The sequence below is a fragment of the Phyllobates terribilis genome, unplaced genomic scaffold (assembly GCF_046119375.1).
Source record: "Phyllobates terribilis strain yellow unplaced genomic scaffold, ASM4611937v1 Scaffold_11__3_contigs__length_659146591, whole genome shotgun sequence".
Lineage (NCBI taxonomy): Eukaryota > Metazoa > Chordata > Amphibia > Anura > Dendrobatidae > Phyllobates > Phyllobates terribilis.
In genome coordinates this window covers 127672342-127699447 of record NW_027362771.1, presented here as the reverse complement: position 1 = coordinate 127699447, position 27106 = coordinate 127672342, and the positions used below count along the sequence as shown (strand labels likewise).

General features: G+C 42.4%; 1 protein-coding gene across 2 annotated transcripts in view; it reads right to left on the bottom strand.

Moving 5' to 3' along the window:
• PPM1H (protein phosphatase, Mg2+/Mn2+ dependent 1H) overlaps nucleotides 1-27106 on the bottom strand; it is a 229476-nt gene that overhangs the window by 102082 nt on the left and 100288 nt on the right. For both annotated transcript variants that reach the window (XM_073651589.1, XM_073651590.1), the window contains exons 5-6: nucleotides 17855-17939; nucleotides 8966-9084 (exon numbers count right to left, since the gene is read on the bottom strand). In XM_073651589.1, the coding sequence (XP_073507690.1) occupies nucleotides 8966-9084; nucleotides 17855-17939 (204 nt within the window). The remainder of the gene's footprint in view (nucleotides 1-8965; nucleotides 9085-17854; nucleotides 17940-27106) is intronic.

Below are 27106 nucleotides of genomic sequence, written 5' to 3'. Positions count from 1 at the left end.
CACTTTGCACTGACGAGGGGCAGTTCCCAGAAACACAATTTCTGCAAATTGAGATTTTGGTTTTGGCTATTATCCTAAGTCATGATATAAGGCTCGTTAAAGGGTCGATATTGACTTTTAGGATTGCTACTCCCTATAGGTGGCATTAGAGTTCAAGTTCTCTTCCTCTCTGAAGAGACAATTAGCTTAAAATAGAAATTCATTACACTTTGTCCACAATTACTTAGCTGCTGACGGGTTCATCTCAGACACAATTTCATCTTGCACTATAGTTTTATAGATTACCAATACTCTCCTTTGTAACGTTGGTTATAACAATTATGCTCGTTCCTTCGGACTGCGCCCAATGGTTGGCAAAAGTGCGGCTGAGTAATGTTTAAAAAAAAAAAAAAATGTAAGTTTCCACTAAACAAAGAATAACTTATTTGAAAAAAAAACCACCCCTTCATGTATCCTATAGCATTGGATCAATTCCTTGCGAATGAAGTAGGTTAATACAGAATGTGGTGCAATTCCTCCCTTTCATCTCAACTTTTCAAACGCTTTTATTCATACATTAAAAAGCATAATAAATCATCAGCGAAACTGCTAACCCACCCGCTTCATTACATATGATTTGGAAGGCACAAATTAAATCTAGCTAATCATTTTTCGTCTACTTGTTTTCCAATTCTGCCAGAGATTAATAAGCACTTTTTTGTTTCAGTAAAGGAAAACCATGGACTCTCACAAAGAAAAGGTCACTGCGAAGCATCTGAATGTATTGAAAGTGAAGTTTCTTTTAATCAGATCCTTGGAGAGTAAAAGACCTTCTTAGCTGGAAGAGGGAAATAAAGTAATTCTCTGATGCTTAGCAGCTTGGCACAGCTCCAAAACTCAACAAAGCCCCAATGAAAGAAAAATATATTCTTGCATACTAATACATTTAATTAAATGCAATCAAATCAAACATGCTTAGAGGTATATCATCCTGACATGTCTCTTCGGGGAAGGGAGGTAAGAGGAGCATTTTCATTCTATTGAATAAAGCCATCTATGAATATTCAGCTAATATTTTAAATATTGGACAGGCTTCTATTATAACGAGATTAAAAAAAATACAAACTAGTCAATCAAGTGAAAAAGATATAAAGACATATCCGTTACCTTAACACATATCAAAATGATCACATTTTTAGGTATGATAATTCGTACTGCGTGGAGTGCACGAAGATTGGGAGCAAAGGCATCATTAAAATGAATGCTTTACATCTAGGAGTCCATCCAGAAGCTTCTCCAATAGGACAGAATGACAAAGATCTTGTGATACAATACATGTGCACTTTTGCAACCAAATCTTGTATGAAGTATAATATGGCAGTCATTTATTAAATGGTTATTCTCATCTTGATAAATGGGTACAATTGCAAGGTGCTTGCAAAAACAAGGAACTTTGTAATTTACCCCATCTTAAAAATCCTCTAAATTCTCAAGACTAGAAGGATTTTCAAGTCCAGTGTACTGCTCGCTACCTAGGTTACAGACCACCTCTGCAGTCTATAAGCAAGCACTGCTCTGAAGTTGGCCAGTTTCAGTCCCGCTGAGCTTCCCCATTATGTCGAAACAACGCTGCCTCTGCCTGCAGCATCTCAGAGGGCAAAGTTTGGGCCAGAGGCACAACCATGCTGCCGTCCCGAATAGTCAATCCTCAGAAACACACCTTCCCTCTCTCCCACGGCAGAAAGCTGTTGGAGTGGTGCACTCCTGGAGAACAATCACAGACAAACCCTTTAAGGCTTATGCATGGACCGTTTGTAACGGCACAATTAGTCCCTAGGTTCCATATTTTAGATCTATGCCCAATCTGCTTGCCACCACAGAACACTTATATGCATCAAATAATCCTGCAGGAGCAATACTTCTAGCAAAGAGTACCTTCACAAAAAGAAGAGATGGAGCACTCCCGACAAAAAAAAAAAAAAAAAGGGGGATGGAGTTCTCCCGAAAAAAATCGGTATCCCCTAAACCTTTCTAAATATATGTATGCAGTGTCGTGTAGTTGTATTAAACACTTATGATTATGGATTTCCAACACTGCTCCAGACCAACTCCAAACAGCCAGATCACACAAGGGTTTAATGCTTGGAATGGAAAGCACTTTCACATGGAAAGGGTATGTGCACACATTGTGCTTTTTTCTGAGCAAAACCTGCAGGATTTCCTAGTACCAGCAGAGTTAATGAGATTCCTGAAGACTCATGCTTATTTTTTCTTCGTAGATTTGGTGAAGATATAAATCTGCAACATGTCAATTCTTTCACAGTTCTTGCTGGAGATTTCAACCATACTAATGAATGGAGGAAAAACCTTGACCAAAAATGTAAGTAAAAAAAAATAGCTGCAAAAATGTGCGGATTTTACGCAGCAGTGTTTTTCCTGCTAACACATCAGGATTTGCAGCAGAATTTTCTGCAGCAAATCCTGAACATGTGCACATAGCATAAGTCTCTATTCACATGTTGCAGTTTTGTCTGCATAGATTTGTCACAAAACCTGAAAGGATTTTCTAAAGTGAAGGAGATTCCTGAAGTCTCACACACATGTCGCTTATCACTTTCTTCGTAGATTTGGTGAAGATATAAATCAGAGGCTTATTATTCTTATTCTTTCCTTGCAAAATTTAAATCTGCAGCATGCAAATACTTTCAGCGTTTTTTGTGGCAAATTTCACCTATACAAGTGAATGGGAAAAATGCATAAAAAACGAATGCAAAAAAACGCATCAAAAAGGAGTCAAAAACGCATATATTTTATGCTGCATTTTGCCTGCCAACACATCAGTATTTTGCAGATTTTCAGCAGATTTTTCTACTGCAAATACTGAACATGTGCACATACCCCAAGTCTGTGCATGAGGCCTTTTATCCATCTCTTCATGATAAAATACAGTCTGTCCTTACAGTTCTCCCACAATTACATTCTGCATAAAGTAGGCTGTATTCACATTTGGATTTTTGCCTCCAATTAAAGTATATGCTGTAAAAAGCTCCTATCGAATACGTTAAATGGCTGCGGATGATTGATGCCATACAAACGCACTTGTTATCCATAAATTATTAGGAATGTCGTTTTTTACCTTGCATACTTAAGGGGCCCAATTCATCAATCCTTTCATGCCAGAATTCTTGCATAAAGAGATTGAAAAGTTGCAAATTTGTGTACCTAATGTCCTCCCTAAAACCTCGACTTTCTAGCAGAAGTCCGATCCGAACAGTCAACCCTCCTCTGCCCCTCTGGATGTGAAAGCAGGATCGGTATTGGTATTAGAGGGGTTACTGTTTAGCAAACAATGTAGTAGAGCGGATTTAGTCCAAAGTGGGAGATCCCATAATAACACACGAGATACCACACTTTCACAAAGGGTTGCGAGATCCCGATCTGCATGCTGGAATCCCACAGTCTGGAAGTGCTGACTCCGCATTTACTAGAAATTTGGGTACATTGCAGGACTATTAAGGGACAATTGGCAGCATTTTTGGTAATAGGCATTATCTAGTAAAATCATTAGTCTGTGGCTGCACATAGGTACTCGGTAAGAAAACAATCACCAGTCTGTGGCTGCAATTTTTATTTAAGTATAGCAACCTGACAAAAATCCAAAATATCACATTTTTGTTCTCTATCTGGCTAACTCAACCCTATGGTTTTTGCCCCATGTTTAGCATGTAAAACAGGAAAGTGGTGTACAGTCTAAAATGTGTCCAAAAATCTCATCCTTAGAGATATTTTTTGGATTATTCTCTTACTGAATCCTGAAATTTGCACCAATCAAGAGTTGACCAAAGGGGGTGAAATTAAAGGGATGACTGTTCAAACCAAGTACAAGTGCTCGGTGCTTCATGGCGGGGCTCAACATCTATCTCCGCTCTTCTCTGGCTTCATGAAGCCAGAGCTGTCAATGAAAGAAGAGTCGGGTGGAGATAAAGGGAAACCAAGCAGGTGGAAAGGTGTATATAAATGATTGGCCCCACCATTATGCACCAAGCAGCAGGCTTAGTTTAAACAGTCATTCTGCAGTATGCTGACAGTCCCATTAAGCTTGATCACACGGTGAACACCCATGTCTATTACTTCACTATTGCTTGCAAGTGGTCAACCTTACCTGTACCAAATCTGCTGCAGAGAGTCATACGTTCAACAAAATCCTCGACCGCACTTCTCCTGTATTCTTTTATTTACTCTACTTCTCACGTGTTCCAATATTTGACCAAACACCCAAACCATAAAATCACTCATACCACGATATCTCAGCTATCCCAGTCAGCATTCTTTTGCTTATTTTAGCATTTTTTTGTTCTATTTGAGGTCTAAGGGGTAACATTTCTCCCTATGGAGAGTGACACACCAGCTCTGGCACGTCAAGGTAAGGAGGCTTATTCGCCATGCAATGCTCCTCTGGGAAATTTAATATGCAAATTGCCTCTTCAGAGAAAGAGAGGACTTGTACTCTATAGCGCCACCTATTGGAAGCAGCAATTTGTAAATTTCAAACATAACTTCTTTACAACTCAGGAGCTGTAGGGTCAGTAGCTAATTTTTTTTTTAATCCGCAGACTCATGTACCACTTTTCTCATGATATGTACATATGGGCCTTCAAATTCTCACTCTCGTTTCATTTTAAACACTAGTTGTCTCTTTTGAATAAATCTTTGGTATCTTGACAATCCACTGCATCAAAAAGCCTTCATTTTTCAATAGTCATAAGCTTTGTGAGAAAATGGTTTTGTTTATGTGATTTTTGAATCCAGAATTGACCCTTCAAAATACCTTGCAACCCATGGAAAGGCAAAGTGCCTGCTTGTCTCAGTAGGTTAGAGTGTCAGTCACTGTAACTTCATTTTAAATGGATATCTTGGGGTATATTCACACACTCCAGTTAGTGATGTGGTTAAAGGAGTTTGTCCATGAATACTTTACAATGTTTAAAATAACAAACCCATCCATTCTCACCCTCTACAGGTCCAGTGTTGCCTCTTCAACATTGCGCTGGTCTTTGTTTGCTGGCTGCAGGAAAGATATCATAAGGTCAATGCATGTGACAGCTGCAGCCAATCGCTGTGTTCTGTGGCTCTACCAATATAAAACCAGTAAAGTCAATTATTGGCTGCAGCGGTCACTTGTGTTGTAGTCATGATATTATTGGTGCATCCAGTAAACAACAAAGGCTGGAGCAGCGGTGGAAAGGCAGCGCTAGGTCTTGGCATGTTGTATTGGTTATTTTTAACATGTGCAAATAGAAGAAAAATAAATTCCTGAATAAATGCCTTTAAAGCTGAATCATGAAACATGTAATGCATTTTGGATGCAGCTGCAGTGGTTACAATTGAAACATGTGACGTAAATGTTTTTTTTTTCATTTGCAAAATCGCAACTGCATAAAAAAATACAGTAAAACTAAATTACAATTTTTTTTAGATGCTCTTAGGCTAGGTACACACTGCACCTGTACTTATTGAAGGCGCATACAAGAAGGAAGGGTCTGCTGAAAAAATGGTCATAGTCAGGATGGATGCCTAGGCATCCATAAACTATAGAGACCCATTAGGATTAGGCCAAGTGCAGTCTGCGTACATCCACACTGTAGCCACTATCGGGTGGATACATACTTAATGTGACCACATTCAGATGTCTAGGTATCTTTACGCCATATGGATCCCTTAGGGTTAGGCTAAGTACACACTGCGTTCATACTGTGGCAACCTTCGGGCACATACCTCCTTAGTGTATAAGCCAGACAGTGAGCACAGACTCAAGGAGTATCTAGCCTTAAACTGCACCTCAGCAGTAATTCTTAATTATACGCTTAATAATATCATACATGTCATTTTGATGTTTTGGGTTTTTTTTTTTTACACACAGTTTTTAAAGCCAAAGCAAAGAGTGGACAGTAAAGGCAAGGGAATTACAAAGAAAATTATTCTCTCTTTTAATCTATTTTTAACCCACTGACTTAAAATAAAGCATGTGCAAAAGTACCCTATCAGGCCATCAGCCCTCCTACTGTATATAACCATCATGATTGGTGCCGCATTATGTACACATACGCTATGCCGACTGGTTCGGTGCTGCCTCTGTCCACACATGTGCAGCAAAACCAAATAGCAATAACCAATGAGCAGTTTTACCATATGGTTCTCAGCCACCCAACACACTGCTGTCCTGCAAATATCCTATGAAAACCCAACCCTCCAGCACTCCTAATTATTGAGATCAGGAGTTTCAGTTACATTTGTAACAAACAGATGCATAAAATCAAAACACAGTCATGCAATCTTTGTAGAAAAAAAAAAAGATTAAATTGTAGGGGGTTGCACTGAAGACCTCGGCGACTTAAAATACACTGCTCAAAAAAATAAAGGGAACACAAACAACAGAATATAACTCCAAGTAAATCAAACTTCTGTGAAATCAAACTTTCCACGTAGGAAGCAACACTGATTGACAATCAATTTCACATGCTGTTGTGCAAATGGAATAGACAATAAATGGAAATTATTGGCAATTATCAAGACACACTCAATAAAGGAGTGATTCTGCAGGTGGGGACCACAGACCACATCTCAGTACCAATGCTTTCTGGCTGATGTTTTGGTCACTTTTGAATGTTGGTTGTGTTTTCACACTCGTGGTAGCATGAGACGGACTCTATAACCCACAGAAGTTGCTCAGGTAGTACAGCTCATTCAGGATGGCACATCAATGCGAGCTATGGCAAGAAGGTTTGCTGTGGCTGTCAGCGTAGTGTCCAGAAGCTGGAGGCTCTACCAGGAGACAGGCCAGTATACCAGGACTTGAGAAGGGGGCCGTAGGAGGGCAACAACCCAGCAGCAGGACCGCTACCTCTGCCTTTGTGCAAGGATGAACAGGAGGAGCACTGCCAGAGACCTGCAAAATGACCGCCAGCAGGCCACAAATGTGCATGTGTCTGCACAAACGGTTAGAAACCGACTTCATGAGGGTGGTATGAGGGCCCGACGTCCACAGATGGGGGTTGTGCTCACAGCCCAACGCCGTGCAGGACGCTTGGCATTTGCCACAGAACACCAGGATTGGCAAAGTTGCCACTGGCACCCTGTGCTCTTCACAGATGAAAGCAGGGTCACACTGAGCACATGTGACAGACGTGACAGCGTCTGGAGACGCCGTGGAGAGCGATCTGCTGCCTGCAACATCCTTCAGCATGACTGGTTTGGCAGTGGGTCAGTAATGGTGTGGGGTGGCATTACTTTGGAGGGCCGCACAGCCCTCCATGTGCTCGCCAGAGGTAGCCTGACTGCCATTAGGTACCGAGATGAGATCCTCAGACCCCTTGTGAGACCATATACTGGTGCGGTTGGCCCTGGGTCCCTCCTAATGCAGGACAATGCCAGACCTCATGTGGCTGGAGTGTGTCAGCAGTTCCTGCAAGATGAAGGCATTGAAGCTATGGACTGGCCGCCCGTTCCCCAGACCTGAATCCGATTGAGCACATCTGGGACATCATGTCTCGCTCCATCCACCAACGTCACGTGGCACCACAGACTGTCCAGGAGTTGGCGGATGCTTTAGTCCAGGTCTGGGAGGAGATTCCACAGGAGACCATCTGCAACCTCATCAGGAGCATGCCCAGGCGTTGTAGGAAGGTCATACAGGCACGTGGAGGCCACACACAATGCTGAGCCTCATTTTGACTTGTTTTAAGGACATTACATCAAAGTTGGATCAGCCTGTAGTGTGTTTTTCCATTTTAATTTTGGGGGTGACTCCAAATCCAGGCCTCCATTGGTTAATAAATTTGATTTCCATTGATGATTTTTGTGTGATTTTGTTGTCAGCACATTCAACTTTGTACAGAACAAAGTATTCAATGGGAATATTTCATTCATTCAGATCTAGGATGTGTTATTTGAGTGTTCCCTTTATTTTTTTGAGCAGCGTATAATAGGATGGCACAAGTATGATTGTGGGATTACTGATCTACCCTAGCCAGCTGTAACCTAGTATAAAAGGGAATCAATCTGTCAGTAAGATCAACCCCCTAAACCGTCTATGTAGGAATGTAGGTCATAGGGAGCTGAATAAAAGGATACCTTGATATTTGTGATCCGATGTCTCTAAAGCTCATTTTAAATTAAAGGGGGCGTTACGAGTGAGACATGTAATGAGTGACAGTCTGCTCTCCTGATCTACATGTCTCACACTGGTAACGCCCATTTTCATTTAAAATAAGCTCTGGAGGCAAATTCTCATGCAGATCAGCGTCCGGCCCATAGATCTTAACAGCTCATTTACATGCAAAAAAAACATGGATTTCTCTGGAATAAGACTTCGGATCACAGTTATTAAGGCATCATTTTGTTCAACTCTTGATGACCTGCGTGTCCATATAGACTTCTTTAAGAAGTATATGTATTTCGAAGTTATAGAAACTCAGTTACAAAGTGGTAGACCTGAAAAATTTATAGAGAACGGCAGCAGGGGCTGAAGCATATGGTGTTGAAAAACGGACTATCGTCCAATGCATCACTCATTGCAAAGTTTCCAAATTGCTCTAGAAGTGACATCAGCACAAGAACAGTGGGTCAGGATCTTCATGAAATTGGTTTCCCTTGTCAGACAGTTGCACACAAGCCTGGAGACCACCATGCACACGCAACTCGAGCATCAGCTGGAGTAGTCTAACAAATGCCACCACTGGGTTCTACAGCATGGTAATGTGTTCACACAAGGGATTAATCACATTTCACTATTGAGCCTTATGAGGAGTGTTAAATCTGGATTTGGTACATATTCGGGGTGTACTGGAATGAACAGAACCTACTATAACATCTGGTGGGAAAATTTTTTTAAACAAAATGTTTTAATTTATTAAAGGACCTCTGTTTTGGAAGAATAGCATTCATCAACCAACATCGTATGTGAAGGAGTCCAAATATGAAATCTCACCAGCCGGTCATATTAAAGTCTCTGTAAAGCATCATCTTGCCCAGTTCCTTACGTTGCACTCTTCTTGGAAATTCTAAATGTGTGAACTCATTTCCCAGTAGATGTGGCTGCAGGAAAGCCTAACAGATTGGAAAAGAAAAATAGAAGATTCCTTAGAAACTGTAAGCCATGTAAAGTACATTATACAGATTAGTACAACCATATCCGAGCCTTGTTCTGCATATTCACCCGAGCATGAATAGCTTACATAATCAATCTTATCTGTAATTTTAGCTCCTGGAAGTGATGGCAGGAAATCAGGACTTAGATGTGAATCTTGACATAAACCGCTGAGATTAAGCAGCATTGCAAACCAAATCCTGGATTAATGCACTGCATTCTTAATACAGAAATGGGTCTGCTGAATTTATTTAGTGTACAGAAAAGATACACACACAAAAAAATGACAGCAAACCTCTTTTTCTCTATGACAATTGCGTAAGGGAAACTGTGTTGATGGTTCCCCTTTAAAAAAGCAATGATAATGAAACTTTGTATCCCCTCATTTTACAGAAGGAGCAGACAAAGAAAAGTTTGACTTTTCTTAAAGGGAGTTTGTCAGCAGATTTTCAACCTCCAATCTATTAATATATAGCTCGTACAAAGAAAAGTCCCGCGATACATTAACATGGCCAGTCTGTTCCTCTGATACTGAGAAATTGATATGCAACTGAGGCTGTAGATTTTCAGCCTCCGTCACTCCAGCTCTATTCTCGGCCCAGCGCTGCCTCCTCCTGCTTAACTGACAGCCCCTAAGCTGTGTGATTTTAGGCAAAGGCGTGGTCAGTAAAGCAGGAGAAGGCAGTGCTGGGGGAATAGAGCTAGACTTGTCTTTGAAAGAGCTACATGTGCATATAAATAGTTTGGGGGGTGAAATTCCACTAACAGATTCCCCTAAGGCCGTGTGCCCATGATGCGTTTTTTAAGCGTTTCCGCAGCGGCAAAAAGCTGCAGAAACGCTTAAAAAACGCATAGTAGAAGGCCTGCCATGTTCCCCAATGATAATCCGCATGTGCTGTGCACATGCTGCGGAAATTTCCGCTGCGGATTATCATTGCGGAAAAAAATGCAGCACTACCAATTATTTTGCGGAAGTGCTGCGTTTTCGCCGCCATTGACTTGCATTGAAACGCATGGATTACGCATCACTGTATATGTAGATGCGCATTCCATGCGTTCCAATGTGCGGACGGTACCTGGGTCTGGAGAAGAGGAGACTCTCCTCCGGACCAGAGTACCATAGAACTTGTAAAAAAAAAGAATAAAATAAAAAATAAATGTTATATTTACCTTCTGATGGCCCCTGCTGCGCTTGTCCTCCCTTGCCGGCAGCTCGCGATGGACTGAAGGACCTGCGCTGACGTCATAGTCATGTGACGGGTCGCGCGACCGCTGCTGTCGGCAGGTCCTTCAGTGTACCGCGATCTGCCGGCAGCCAGGACGGAGCGAAGCAAGACTGCGGGGGCCATCGGAAGGTAAGTATAGATTTATTTTTTTATTTTTAAACATTCTTTAAGGTCATAGTGTGACCAAGTTGTCAAGCACTTTCCAAGAGATGCTAAAATCCCTTGGAAAGCGCTTGACAACCCGCATGCGGAAATGCATGTGAAGAACGCTTCACTTCCGCTTGTCCCTGGAAGGAAAAATGCATGTACAATCCGCATGTACAATCCGCATGCGTTTTTTTCTGCCAGGGAGACGCAGAAACGCTCAGGAAAAAATCCTGAGCATTTCTGCATCGTGGGCACATAGCCTTAGGCTGTGTGCCCACGATGCGTTTTTGGTGCGTATTTGCAGCGCGTAAACGCTCCAGAAAAGCATTGCATACCTTTTCCCATGACTTCCTATGACATTCTGCAAGTTCTGTGCACATGGTCAGGATTTTTTCTGCGCAGATTTTACCCGCAGAAAAAATACGGACATGACCAATTCTTGCGCGTTTCTGCATACATATTTGCCTATACAATGCATTGGAAAACCGCATGGCAAATATGCATGCAAAAACGCATGTAAAAACCGCATGCGTTTTTCTGCCAAGGAGATGCAGAAATGCTCAGGAAAATTTCTGCTTCATTTCTGCATCGTGGGCACTAAGCCTAAAAGTGGAGTTCCTATTGCTGGTGGCTTTCCATTTGTGGCTATATTCACACATTCACCTAGCAGGACCTCAGTCAGGAATGAGAAAATTAGCCATTGCCATTTCTTCTGTCACTACAAGAATCGTCTCCAGGGAGCCCAGTGAACCTCATTGTAAGTCAATTAAGGGTTTTTCCAACAATGAAAGTTATCACTTATTCCTGGGATAGCTGATCACTTTCTGATCTGTGGAATTCCAACTAGATGTGCGGCCAGCACTCGAATTGCGAAAGGGTATTTTAGAGCCAGGCTCCCGATCCAGGCCAGCAGAAGCATCTCGTAATGTGAGATGGACGTTTTTATCAGATTTCAGTAACAAAAAAGGTTTTACAGTTTGAGTGGTGCATTTCTTCTATCTTTTTGGATGGTTTAGTGACATGACTTTACTATATGCAGTTCACCACAACATTGTTGCTTTCAGCAGTACGTGTAGGTGGCTACACCCTACCATTAAACAAAGTGCCGGGCTAGTATATTGCTTTTCTGTTCTGATTGAAATACAGTTACAATATCCCTTTCAACATTAAAGCTAAACGAAGAAAGAAAAAAGGAGAAAGAATGAGAAATATGCAAAAATCTCAGTGGGAGGTAAATTCCTATTTTACGGAAGGTATTTTAAGTTGCAGGATCAGGCTTTTCCATTAAAGCTCATATATGCACTAGAGAGAAAAATCCCAATTGAGAGTTCTTTATTGATCATGTGACCCTTCACATCAAAATGTGTACATGACATGGGGTTGTACACTGAAATGTGCATGCATTGTCTATTAGGGAGGCATATTACAATACAGTATATTAAAAGAATATATAAAATGGGAGATCCAAGGTCATACAGAGTGGCCCTCTGCTAATGCATAACATTTCTTGGCATTGTATGATTACATTTGATATTTTCTGTGCCTCAGGTGGCAGGATGTATACTGAAGAGCTATTTAATAGTGCATTCAACCCACATCTTTTCTTGAAATTCATGCCCTACATAAGGTTTTCTGGCTGATTGGATGTAAAATGGTTTGGTTTCAATTATTCACAGATGCATCCTAAGAATCTATACAATGTTCCATCAAAGACTATATATCATCAAAACATTAACTCTTGTCTACCAAGAGTTATAAGATTTTTTTCAAGGCATTAGTTATCCCATGGAACACTGTAAAGATAGTCATCATGAAGTGCCTTAAATTTGGCAACACAGTGACATTCCTTAGAACTGGACGTCCCTCAAAAATTGATAAACCACGAGAAGAAAATTGGTCTGGGAGACTGCCTTCTTTTGATCGATTATAGCAAAAATAAAGGAGCTGCGGTAATTTCTGGAAAGCATTGGTTGAGTACTGCGTGTAACAACAACAATCTCATGTTACTTTCATACACCTGGCCTGTGAGATATAGTGGTAAGATGGAAGCCTTTTCTTAAGAAGAAAAATATTCTAGCTTGGTTACGCTTTGCCAAAACCTACATTAAGTCTTCCAAAAGCAGGTGGGAAACGTTTTATGGTCTGATGAGCCCAAGATTGAGCTTTTTGGACATAATTCCAAAATATATGCTTGACGTAAAGCCAATATTGCACGTCATCAGAAGAACACTGTACTTGCAGTAAAGCATGGTGGAGGCAGCATTATGCTTTGGGACTGTTTTTTGGCAGCTGGAACTAAGACTTTAGTCAAAGTGGAAGAAATTATGAACAGTTCCAAATATTTTGAAACAAATCCTTCTAGCCTCTGTTAAAAAGTTGAAGGTGATTTCAGTTTGTTTTTCAATTGAATTGTACAGAATATGGGTGACATTAAAAGGTGCAAAAATTTCTGAAAATTTCCTTTTGGTATGATTTTTTGTACATGACAAAAACCTGGTATTTTAACAGGTGTGTGTAAACTTTCTATAGCCACTGTACTTTGAACAGCATTTACACTGCTAACCCATGTTCTTCTAAGCAATGCTATTCTTGTGGGGCAAAATAAGCCTCCAGATGCACAATGCCTCAGTAGAAAGCATTGAATGCTTCAGTAATTGCACAGTTCGGCACTCATTATTGACTGCACAATTCTAGGGTACCGGACAGCAGTAACTGCACTGGGAGGTATAAAACTGCTTCAGTTACTAAACACTCCACGAAGGTGGGCACTCAACAATCTCAGTAGGGCGCAGTCAGTCGGCAGTATAAATTGGATACAGATCAGAACGCAGTGCACGGACTGGGCAGCAGTTCTCACAACCGGAGCCTGACAGCTTCATGTATTTCTATGCAGCTGTCATGTTCGGGTTGAAAAAGCCGTCGGGGGAATTTAGGTGTCTTTGTAACTGGAGGGAATATGAAGTGCCTCAGTAACCGCACAGTCTTGAGCAGGGTAATGGAGTGTCTCAGTAATTGCAAAGTCCTGGAGAGGGATATGAAGCATCTTGGTAACTGCACAGTCCTCGAGAGGGATATGATTTGTCTCTAACGGCACAGTCCGAGGAAGGGATATGAAGTAACTGCACAGTCTTGGGGAGGAAATAGAATGTGTCTTGGTAACCGCACAGTGCTGTGGGGAATGAGTGGGGATATATAGTGTGTCTTGTTAACTGCACAGTCTTAGGGAGCAATATTAAGTGTCTTGGTCACCGCACAGTCTCGAGGAGGGATAAGAAGCGGCTCAGTAACTGCACAGTCCTGGGGAATGATATAACATGTCTTGGTAACCGTACACTGTAAAAACACTTAGCACTCTTCCGGTGTATTCAAAAGAAATATATTTATTTATTGTAGAAAACCCAGACAAAAACAAGAGACGTTTCTGTCAAAACATGACCTTTATCAGTCGTCTGGATGGTGAAGAAACTGTGTGCTACAACGCCAGGTGAGGATCAGATTGGGAGCGGTTCTGATTTGACCGAAACATCTCGTTTTTGTCTGAATTTTCTACAATAAATAAATGTATTCCTGTTGAAAACACCGAACGAGTGCCAAGTGTTTTTACAGTATAACTGACGGATTTGGATCCTACTTGTGCAACATTTTTTCCATTAGTGCCCTGTTTATTATCACATTGGTAACTGCACAGTCCTGGGGAGGGATATATAGTGGGTCTTGTTAACTGCACAGTCTTGGAGGGCAATATGAAGTGTCTTAGTAACTGCACAGACTGGGGGGGGGATAGGAAATGACATAGTAAGTGCAGTTTCAAGTGGGAGCATGAACTGCCTAATTCATACCAGTTCTCAGAAGTATAATTAACTGCATAGTCCAAGGGGAGGGGGGTGTGCTGGAGGGCACCACTGTAATATCACAAACGTGTTTACTGCCAGAGTTTTGGGGTTTGCATTTTGGTGGCACGGTTCTAACAAGTACAACACATTTTACAATATCTTTCACCTGTAAGAAACCTTAATTACAAAATTTGGGGTAAAAACACATGCGGTTTCCAGTCTTAACCTTATAGATGAAAGTGATCTTTTATTTGTGTGTTAATCTCGGACCACAAAGATAAATTTTAACCCATTTGTGCCAAGAATCTGTCAAGTCAGCAGTCTTCCCCACGATTGTGGAGCCTACTGAAACAGGCTAAGGGACCTTTTTAAACGCTTAGGAAGCCTTTGCAGGTGTTTTTTGTTAATTATTTTAATTTACTGAGATAATGACTTGTGTGTTTTCATTGGCTGTAAGCCATAATCATCAACATTAACAGAAATAAACATTTTGAAATAGATCACTCTGTTTGTAATGACTCTATATAATATATGAGTTTCACTTTTTGTATTGAAGAACTGAAATAAATTAACTTTTTGATGATATTCTAATATAGTGAGAGTTACACTCATGCCCGGACTATTTGGCGTGAGCGTGGTTAGTGGTCCCACTGGGCCACGAACCAAGGAGTGCCTGGAGGGGCGTGACTAGGGACCTCGCCAGATCCGACCACAGATGCACGGCGGCTCAATCAACTCCGTGGTCCGAGGAGGGACGTGGAAGGTGGCCCAGGTGCTACTCCAGGTCAGACCCCGGTCACACAGATGTTGACCCACACCGGGGAATGCAGGAACGGGCAGGTTTGGCTGGTATGCAGACAGGCGGGTACTGGCAGGCACGGCTGGTATGCAGACAGGCGGGTACTGGCAGGTAGGTAAACAGGTTGGATAGGGACCAGTACAGACTGGGATACAGGAACAGAGCCGCAGGTGCAGATAGGAAGCGGAGCAGGGCAGAGCAGAGCCGCAGGTGCGGAGGGGAAGCGGAGTAGGGCAGAGCAGAGCCGCAGGTGCGGAGGGGAAGCGGAGCAGAGCAGAAGGTGCGGAGGGGAAGTGGAGCAGGGCAGAGCAGAGCGGCAGGTGCGGAGGGGAAGCGGAGCAGGGCAGAGCAGAGCGGCAGGTGCGGAGGGGAAGCGGAGCAGGGCAGAGCAGAGCGGCAGGTGCGGAGGGGAAGCGGAGTAGGGCAGAGTGGCAGGTGTGGAGGGGAAGCGGAGCAGGGCAGAGCAGAGCCGCAGGTGCGGAGGGGAAGCGGAGTAGGGCAGAGCAGAGCCGCAGGTGCGGAGGGGAAGCGGAGCAGAGCAGAAGGTGCGGAGGGGAAGTGGAGCAGGGCAGAGCAGAGCGGCAGGTGCGGAGGGGAAGCGGAGCAGGGCAGAGCAGAGCGGCAGGTGCGGAGGGGAAGCGGAGCAGGGCAGAGCAGAGCGGCAGGTGCGGAGGGGAAGCGGAGCAGGGCAGAGCAGAGCGGCAGGTGCGGAGGGGAAGCGGAGCAGGGCAGAGTGGCAGGTGTGGAGGGGAAGCGGAGCAGGGCAGAGTGGCAGGTGTGGAGGGGAAGCGGAGCAGGGCAGAGTGGCAGGTGTGGAGGGGAAGCGGAGCAGGGCAGAGCAGAGCGGCAGGTGCGGAGGGGAAGCGGAGCAGGGCAGGGCAGAGCGGCAGGTGCGGAGGGGAAGCGGAGCAGGGCAGAGCAGAGCGGCAGGTGCGGAGGGGAAGCGGAGCAGGGCAGAGCAGAGCCGCAGGTGTGGAGGGGAAGCGGAGCAGGGCAGAGCAGAGCCGCAGGTGCGGAGGGGAAGTGGAGCAAGGCAGAGCAGAGCCGCAGGTGCGGAGGGGAAGCGGAGCAAGGCAGGAAAAGCAGAGCAGGGCAGGAAAAGCAGAGCAGTAGGTGCGGCCAGACAAGACAGGGCTCTGTTCACATGGAACAGACAGGGACAAGGAAACACAGGAAGATAGACACAAGGTACTTGCTATGAAGTAGCGAGTGGACACAAAACTCACAAACAGAAGTACAGAGACAACGAGTAGGAGTTAGGTACCGGTTCAGACACTGTAGGAAAAGGGAAGGATCGGCCATGGAGACAAACAGGTAACGGGCTAGGACACAGTTCAGACAGGAACTGACACAGGAACGAGCCTGGGCATTCAACCCCCAGGGTGGCGAAAATAGACTAGAAGTCACAGATACAGGTAACGGGCCTGGGTACTCAGCCCCCAGGGTGGCGGAAACAGGCAACATTCAGGACAGGACCTGGCAACTCACAGTTGCACAGAACACACTAAGAAAGTGATGCTCAGGCACCTCCCACTGGGTGGAGGAAGTGTAAGTATCCAGTGACTACCAGCAATAGGCTGGGGACGCATTAGGACTGCTCACACTGTAACTTTAAGAATTAGGAAGCTGCAGCGCCGCCGCCCTAAGCCAGCAAACAAGAGACAAACAACACAGCATGAAGAGGAACATAGTCCACAGCCTGGACTGGTAGGTAAGTTGGCGGTCTTGCATGGTGGGAGATGGTAAGCCATGGCAGCACGCCGCCAGGGATGTTACAGTGAGAAGCACTTGTAGCTCTTCAGCCTCATTTGCAAATCAACGAGAAGCGCTGATTTCTCAGTAACGGAGGAATGGACTGGCCATGTAAAGGTATTACTGAACGGGTCTTTGAAAGAGCACATATTAAATAGTTTGGAATGTAAATCCCTGCTGACAGATTCCTTTTAAAAACAGTCAGAATCTTGTATTTACAAAAAATAAATACCGTATTTTTCGGACTATAAAAGACACTCCGGACCATAAGACGCACCCAAATTTTGGTTAGGAAAATAGGAGATAAAAAAAAGATTTTTCATAAAATGGGCGTCTGTCTTATAGTACGAATTTACGATTGCCTCCTGTGACCCCGCTCCACCACTGTTCCCCAGGTAAGCCAAGTCCCTGCTGCAGGAAGCAGGCGGCGGCAGAAGTGAGGTGATGCGGCGGGGCCTGAGTGGGAGGAAGGGGGTGTCCTGGCAGTGAGAGGCTGCAGGTCCTGGGCCGAAAGGAGGGGTGTCAGCAGTGAGGCAGAGTGGAGTGCATTGATTTCCCAGCGGTGGGCTTCAGGAAGATGGCCGCCTCCGGCAGCGTATGCGCAGATTGAGATCTGCGGCGGACATTTTCCTGCAGTCGTGGACGCTTCCAGCAACGATTTTCCTGAAGCCCACTGCTGGGAAATCAATGCATAGAGCAGGGACTCCGCTCTGGACTCATTGCCAACACCTCTGCTTCCGACCCAGGGCCTACAGCATCGCCCCGCTTCTTTCGCCGCTGCTCCTGTGACTCTTGCAAGCTACATTTGGACTATAAGGGTTTTCCTCCCAAATTTTGTGGGGAAAAAAGTGCGTCTTACTGTATTTTTTGGACTACAAGTCCTTTTACCTTATTGTGCACCAATATATGTATATATTTTGACCTTGCCAAAACAATTGCACATTGTCTCTTGTTAACATTTTCTCCAACTTACTAGGTACTGAAGTCTTTGACGTTCCGTTTCTGGTGTAAACTCTAAAGACATAGGAAGGATTTCTCCATTTCGGATAATTATAGCCCTGAAAGAAAACAGATTTGACCAATAGCTTCATATTACATAAGAATCATTGAATCAATGAGGGGGAAACTTTACTTCTCAGATACATTTTGGGGGGAATTACTCAAGAGCGTTATGCCACTTTTACAGCATAAAACAGTTGCAAAAATAATTTTTACTATTATCACCACTTTTCAAAATAAATAGGTTTTAGTGGGGGGGGGGTTAAGGAGTGTGGACAACTACAATGTAAGTGAATTAATATGGATATCCAAAGATGCACCAAATTAATGAAGGGGTGTACACTTCATACTAAACCACTGTGCAGTGGTGTAAAATGAACCAAACTTAAAAAGGGAATTTGTCACCCCCTGGGAGATATCAGACCTCTACTATGGGCATACAGGGCATAGAAATGTAAATCTATACATACCTGTATGGCCCATGGTAGAGGTCGGATTGCAGAGAAATCTGTTTTTATAAACTCCGTCTTTCATAGGCTTGGCGTCGGGGGACGCCAAGAAATCCCTGCCTATGTACTTATTATTCCCCCAAATCCCTGCCTATGTGCTTAATTATCATATTCCTCCCCTCTCATGCACGTCACAGGGCCCTGTGACGTGCACTGTGCTCCCTCTTGTGTCGGGCATGCGTGACTCCCCGGCGCCTGCGCGATAGAACCCTGCAGCGCAGTGCACAGGCAGACGGGGCCGGGATAAAGCAAAGCGTGCTCTATGTAAGTGGCACTTTGCGCATGCCCGGTATGTTTGGCCCTGATAAAATAAAAAAATCTTACACTCACCTCCCGTGCCTGAGCCGTTCAGCGGTGTCAACACTTGTGTTCCCGGGGCTCTCGTGCGGTTATGACGCATGAGCCTGGCGCCCAATCAGTGCTGGAGTCACTAGCACCGCCTTCGTTCCAATTGAACATGAAGAGGAAATCAGGGCTGCGGCTGATGGCTCACTTACTGTTCATGTTCAATTCGTATGAAGGGTAGGAGAAGGGGTTGTCTAAGTAGTGGGCAACTTCTTTAAGTAACTCTCCTATTTTTATACCTTTGACACATGGGTACAACTTATAGCATCCACAAAAGTGAATGGCACTAAAATATCATATCCTAAAGGAAAGCCTCAAAACATACAGTTAAAGAGGACCTTTTTACCTTTATTTTATGGTTTTATTTAAACTGAGTACTTCCTCCAATTGCTGATTTTTCCCCGATTCTGGGAGAATTTTTCCTTTTCTTTAGTACCCCTCAGTTAAAAAGTAATACTCAATGGTAATAAAGATACACATTTTCTTTTCAAATAACTAAAAGTACACTGCAGTAAACAAAACTGACCAGCACCTCTATACAGAATAAAGCTAGTGTGAACAGGTGAAAACTGCCATGACTGCACAATATACAAAGAAGAGCATACAGCAGCACTCTAAGCGCCAAGATGTACAGTGCTGCTCACCATTATTGGCACCCCTTCATTTTTTTTCATAGACTGTACAATATCTTCAGATATAAATGGAAATGTACCAAAGTTATCTCCTCAGGATTTTTTAATTAGTGGTCAAAAGTAATGCAACAATAAAACATTGTTATTCAACTTCCATGTTGCAATTTCAAAGAAAAAAACAGAACAGTGCAGCAATAAGGGCACCCCTAATTAATACTTGGTTACACACTCTTTGGCATTGCTGACAACCTCCAAACGTTTCTCGTAGTCATCCATAAGCTTATTGCACTTCTCAGCTGGAATATTCTTCCTCTCTTCCTTTAGAGTTTGTTCAAGCTCTTGAATGTTTCCAGGGTTCCTTTTCCCAATGGCAGATTTTAGCTCCCCCCAAAGATTTTCAATGGGATTGAGGTGAGGGCTCATTGCTGGCCATTTTAAAACAGTACTTTATTTTTCAAACATTCCAGTGTATATATATGTGTATATTATACACACACATATACATTTTTTTTATAATATAGATAGATAGATAGATAGAGAGAGATATCATGAAATGCTTGATCATTTATCAAGCTCAAGCACTCAAAGGGAGATGCCAGCAGTGGATCTTGATTTGTGTGCCCAGGTGCATTTATCGAGCCATAACATTTCTCAAACAACCATTAATAACCTCAGTGATCGCATGCCAAGGTGTGTAGCGGTGTTTATTTCTGCACATGGTGCTCACTCACTACTGAATAAATCAAGAAGTTATAAAAAATGTGTTTCCAATTTTACAACAATTGCTTATCATTAGAATGTCTATCCATCCTGTGACTGCCGTGACTTTTCTTTTTTGGTGTTGCAATTTCAATGTAAAAGATTATACAGTTATATGAAAAAGTTTGGGCACCCCTATTAATCTTAAGCTTAATGTTTTATAAAAATTGGTGTTTTTGCAACAGCTATTTCAGTTTGATATATGTAATAACTGTTGGACATAGTAATGTTTCTGCCTTGAAATGAGGTTTATTGTACTAACAGAAAATGTGCAATCTGCATTCAAACAAAATTTGACAGGTGCATAAGTATGGGCACCTCAACAGAAAAGTGACATTAATATTTAGTAGATCCTCCTTTTGCAAAAATAACAGCCTCTAGTCGCTTCCTGTAGCTTTTAATGATTTCCTGGATCCTGGATGAAGGTATTTTTGACCATTCCTCTTTACAAAACAATTCCAGTTCAGTTAAGTTTGATGGTCGCCGAGCATGGACAGCCCTCTTCAAATGATCCCACAGATGTTCAATGATATTCAGGCCTGGGGACTGGGATGGCCATTCCAGAACATTGTAATTGTTCCTCTACATGAATGCCTGAGTAGATTTGGAGCGGTGTTTTGGATCATTGTCTTGCTGAAAGATCCATCCCCTGCGTAACTTCAACTTTGTCACTGATTCTTGAACATTATTGTCAAGAATCTGCTGATACTGAGTGGAATCCATGTGTCCCTCAACTTTAACAAGATTCCCGGTGCCGGCATTGGCCACACAGCCCCAAAGCATGATGGAACCTCCACCAGATTTGACTGTGGGTAGCAAGTGTTTTTCTTGGAATGCTGTGTTTTTTGCCGCCATGCATAACGCCTTTTTGTATGACCAAACAACTCAATCATGGTTTCATCAGTCCACAGGACCTTCTTCCAAAAAGAAATTGGCTTCTCCAAATGTGCTTTTGCATACCTCAGCCGACTCTGTTTGTGGCGTGCTTGCAGAAAAGGCTTCTTTCGCATCACTCTCCCATACAGCTTCTCCTTGTGCAAAGTGCGTAGTATAGTTGACCGATGCACAGTGACACCATCTGCAGCAAGTTGATGCTGCAGCTCTCTGGAGGTGGTCTGAGGATTGTCCTTAACTGATCTCACCATTCTTCTTCTCTGCCTTTCTGATGTTTTTCTTGGCCTGCCACTTCTGGCCTTAACAAGAACTGTCCCTGTGTTCTTCCATTTCCTTACTATGTTCCTCACAGTGGAAACTGACAGGTTAAATCTCTGAGACAGCTTTTTGTATCCTTCCCCTGAACAACTATGTTGAATAATCTTTGTTTTCAGATCATTTGACAGTTGTTTTGAGGAGCCCATGATGCCACTCTTCAGAGGAGATTCAAACAGGAGAACAACTTGCAAGTGGCCACTTTAAGTAGCTTTTCTCATGATTGCATACACCTGGCTATGAAGTTCAAAGCTCAATGAGGTTACAAAACCAAAAAAAGTGCTTTTAAGTCAGTAAAAAGTAGGTAGGAGTATTTAAAACAAGAAAATGATAAGGGTGCCCATACTTATGCACCTGTCAAATTTTGTTTGAATGCAGATTGCACATTTTCTGCTAGTACAATAAACCTCATTTCAAGGCAGAAACATTACTATGTCCAACAGTTATTACATATATCAAACTGAAATAGCTGTTGCAAAAACACCAATTTTTATAAAACATTAAGCTTAAGATTAATAGGGGTGCCCAAACTTTTTCATATAACTGTATTCATGTCAAGGAGGACCTACATCATACAAGCGTCAAAATCATGTAATAATTCACAATATATTAAAGTTATTTAAAATAATACGACTCAGTCAATACAACACTGACGCACATAACCTTAAGTCCCATACACATGCGAAATTTAAAGGGGTTTTCAACTAGTATGACAATGACCTACTCTAAGGATAAGCTATCAATAATATCAGACTGCTGGGGGGGTCCGACACCTAGAACTCCCATCAATCAAGTGTTACCAGCTCCAGAAGATGCCAGATATAAACACCACTGCTCCTTCACACTGTTTAGTGGCCTCTCCCAGTAGGAGCTAAGCTGAAAACAGAAACTGACCACCAAACAGTGTGATGGATCAGTGGTGTTCTGTTTCATACATCTGGATGCTGCCGAAGCTGGTAACAGCTAATCAGTGGACCTTCTCTGAGTCAAACCCCCACCGATCTAATTTGACCTCGCCCTACTATGAATTGCAAAACGTTATCAGCAGTCTCTAAAATCAGGCTTCTTAATTCACAGTCCCATATAATACATCAATGTAGTGCGTTTTGGTTTGTCGCAAGCCTTACAACAAGCAGATTGATTGCATTTTATAGCTGTACTGCAGGGAATTTTTTATTAAGTAGCCAAAGTTTTGAGAATGCAGCCTAGTAGAGACTAACAAGAGGGACAATCTCCTGCACTCCAAGGGAAACCTGAGGTCCATTTTGCTTTCAGTTTGTTAAAGTAGTGGAAAACCCATTTAAAGCCATATTTGGATGCATTTTTAAGTGAATTCTAATCAATTACAATTCAATTGGCAATTATAGCACAAAAGATGCATCATCGCTATTAGTCATGATATGAATCAGGGACTGTCATGGTTTTTCTTAAAAGCAGAAGCCACAACAAAAGTGTGAATAATTTTGCCTTAGAGTAATAGTTATTATTGAGGGGAAGTTATGATGAGACACTATTACCATGTGGAAGCTTTAAGTAGTCACAATTACTTTGTTTTAGTACTGTGTGAGGGGGCATATATTACACTGTAGAGGTCAGAAATGAGAGCATTATTATTGTGAGTGGTAATATCTATTAAGACGTAATAGATATTAATGGAGGGTACCTATTGATATGAATTTCCGTGGGCTACCAACAAGCACATTTTTCGATGTAGCAGCACTGTTAAGGAGTCCGCCAGGTGGAAAGTTTTTGCAGAGGGTGGGTGTTAGTGTGAAGGGAGCTGGAAAAGAGGAGCCAAAAACATCTGAACAGCATGTAATGGAAGGGAGAAGTCATCATGACGGCCTGCGCCAGATTGAAAAGGAGAAGAAAATGGACAGTTAAAGGCTCCAATCAAAGAAAGTGTCACTGGATTTAATTGTATTGAATTCCTCATGTGGTCTGCAGAACGCCAGCGCAGACCTCCATCTACAATTGTTAGGTGGTATTAATACTGGTCTTTGTATGGTGGTTTCATTTAGAGTCTCCTATTCTGTTCAAAGCTTGCCCCAACTTATTCTAGCAGTCGAAGACCACATATGCCGACTAGTATCATTAGAAAATGGTATTTCCATGCACAGTGGCACTTGGACAGGAAAGGCAGATTGTACATTAAAGGAAATTTAGATGAATAGAGGATGTGGTTGCTGCTGTTCAGAAAGAAAGGATCCGTTTTCTCTACAGAAGGGGAGACTATTAATCTTTCTACCACATGCTTTGATGAGCATGCACTGTTAAAAGTTAGGAGAATGGGGACATGCAATTGCTAAACATGCAGAATTTGGCCATAGTTTTAGAATTATGTATAATTTTTTTTATTAACTGTGATTTTTATTGGATATAGAGTTGCATAAATAAATGGGGAATAAAAGTATAGTGGGCATAATAGGGGATACATAAAATTGTAGTACATACAAAGAACACAAAGTCTGATAACCACACAGTCAAACATTTAACCATCATTAGGTACCGCCATATTCAATATGTTGGTGGTGCTGATAATGGAGGAGAGACATCGGATCCAGAAGCTATGGGCAGCGCAGGCTCTGTCTAGCCAAAGGACCTGTATTGTCGCCCAGTTTGGCAGTATGTATGTGAGCAGCCCCGCTGAAGTTATCAGCTAACTTTGGCCAATGGGACAGCACAACACATACTAATACTCCCAACTTACTGCTGGTAGTTGCCAATAGTTCATACTTGCTTTGGTTTGCTTCTACTGTTCTGCTTTGTCTGTATGATTCTCGCTCTGACCTTGGCCCATTTATTGATGATCCTTCTGACTCGCTATTTTTTCTTTACTCTCCTGGTTCTGATGCAGCGACCTGACCGTTCCTTTCAGTGTGCTCCACAGGCTAGTCGCTACTCCGTGGACTCAACCCAGGGTCTTTGTGTAAGTCCACATGCTTGTACAAGAGTTTAAATGGTGAAGGCCAGGGGTCCCTTGTGACGTAGAGCAAAGCCTATATGTGGAAGCAGTAGTTGGAGCGGCCAGGTGACCACTGTGAGGTCAAAAAGGAGAGGAGCAGGACAAGCGTGACTGAATGAGATGAAGCACACCCCTATGACTAAATGTGCAGGTATACAAACAGTCACGTCCAAAACAGAAAACTGGTGTGTACAGGTGCTTACTAAGAGTAACAATCTCCATATATAACAAATAAAGTTACACGCTGTAGAGCTATAGCATGCAAACATGAAATATATGAAATTTGAATTGCATTACTGCTCTAGAAAATAGGAATAATTTTGTAATACTTAGCACAGAAATTGTCCAATTTATGTGTACCCGGTAGCCACGGTAAGGAGACTCTCGTTGCTTGGAACCTATCTAGTATGAATCCTCTCTTAGACCATCTATAGGGGAAGGTAGGATCCTGCTATAATTAAATCCACCTGAGGCTTAGGGGTGGATTGCTCAGTCAGAGAGCCTATGTATACAAATATCAAAAGACTGACAGTCACTTCCAAAACAGAAAACTGGTGTGTACAGGTGCTTACTAAGAGTGGCCATCTCCATATATAACCAATAAATAAAGTAGCACTTTATTTGAGGATAGTTACTAAGACTTGGGTGATAGGATCCTATATCCAAGCTTATAAACTTCATTCCCTGTATAAAGAAACTGTTGCCTTTTCCTAACTCATCCCATAATTGCGGGATAACAATCGGAAACTATCAAAAGGCTTTCCTAATGGTAAAACATCTGGTCAGGATGGGTTCCCTTATCTTTATTAAGTATCTCAAGTGGAGCTTGCTCCCCAACTTATATCCTTACTGAACTAATTTATGAATGACCCACACCTCCCTCCCACATTGTCACAAAATTCTTATTCCCAAACCAAGCAAAGACCCAAGATTGCTCCAACTACAAGCTCTTAAGTTGGCTATACATATCAGATAGCTTTCAGCCAAAGCTCTTGGTGATGGGATCCTTAGGAAAAATATTTGGCAAATTTTTTAGTGTAGAGTAGTATTCTTCAAAGAGAATAGCAATTCCCTTTGGATGATAGCGCAGAGTACTTGACCAGTCTCTCATGGAGAAGTAGAGCGCTTCTGCAAAGACAGGTGAGAGGGGCATAAGCTCCTTACTACATAGTAATATTGTTTAGAATAAAGCAGTAAGTGTTTGACTTTTTGGATTGTCAGATCCTTCATTTTGGCTCGAGTTTCTATCAGCCTGCGCGTAGTAGGGAAATGGTAGGCTTAGCAATCATTTTTGACTCAGGGGACCGATTGATAGCTGGGAGTTCTTGGTCTTTAGTTACAGAGTATTTTACATTTGTGAAGCAAGAGCAATAAATTGACCCCAAAGTACAGTTTTATGAGCCCACATGATAAATAGTGCTCATTTTCACTGAAGAATAGCAATGTGGTTATATAATGTTTCTCTACAGTTAGGACTCTCGATCACCAATTTGTTTAGATGCCAACGACACACAAAGACAAAGAGGTAGAACAGGAAATCACCACAGGAACATGGTCAAACTAATAGATTTTAATACTCTCCTGCAATGCTTGTGAAAATCCTACATTTATAGTTTTCTCTTAGCCAATATTGGATTTTTTTTATTACATAAATGGAGCCCAATATTCAGAAAACTACTTTCTAACCAATTCTTCCTTTTCTGTAATAGTTCAACTCCATTTGGATTTTTTTTTGTTTGACGCCCATATACCTCAATAATGCAATGAGGTCAGTGACTTTAATGGGAATAAAATCTATGTATTAAAGTAATGGTTCTCTTTATACATGGCTTTAATCTGAAGAATAAAGTAGAAGGCACAAACTTTTGTAAAGCAAACCTTATCTACTACTCGGCAGGTTATGAGGCAGCCAATTACCTTAGTCTTTATGCTACAATATTATAATGCACACACTCAAAGTTATTGATTCCAATAACATTATATATGAATGTACCGTATATGCTTATGAAGCTCTATTGAGAGTGTATTATATGGTCACCCACTGATTGTAATGATTACATAATGAAACCTCTTTAAAAACACCATGGCAACAATTCATCAAAGCAATTTATTGGAATTTCAGAATTCTAGCATAAATTGCTTTAAAAGGTCAATATTTTGCGCAACTCTTAGCTGTGCAAAAATGATGCTACTTTTGCCTTCACTACCAAAATGGGCAGAGCTGGGGGGGTGGGTGAGTTTACATATGTCAGAAATCTTACTACAGTCAGGGACTGGAGTTAGATTTCTGGTGTGGCTCATGGATGTGCATGCCACTCGTCCGATGACTCCTAATGAAACAGGAGCATCCGACTCCTACACGCTTCCTCATCTAGTCTGGTGAGAAAATTGCTGGCCTTGATGAATAGGGGCCAATGTTTTTGAGACTACTCTTGATTTCAAGATCTGATATTTCTGTGACATACTGCAAATTCTCTTATATCCTCCCTATATTGCCACTCTCCAGAAGGCCATATTTTCTTGCCAATCTTGGTGTGTGTGTGTGTGTGTGTGTGTGTGTGTGTGTGTGTGTGTGTGTGTGTGTGTGTGTGTGTGTGTGGTGGGGGGCCTTTATTCCGACAGCAGGACACCTTATTATCATCAATTTAAAAAATTATGCCTTTTTTAAGACATTTTTGTGTTTGTTTGCTTGGAATGTAATGAAGAGGAATGGTGTAAAAGAAACCAGAGGGGCAATTCTGGATTTTGTTTGGACAACAAATTTTCTCACTATGACATGCTAGTGATCAGGCCAACACCATAGGTCT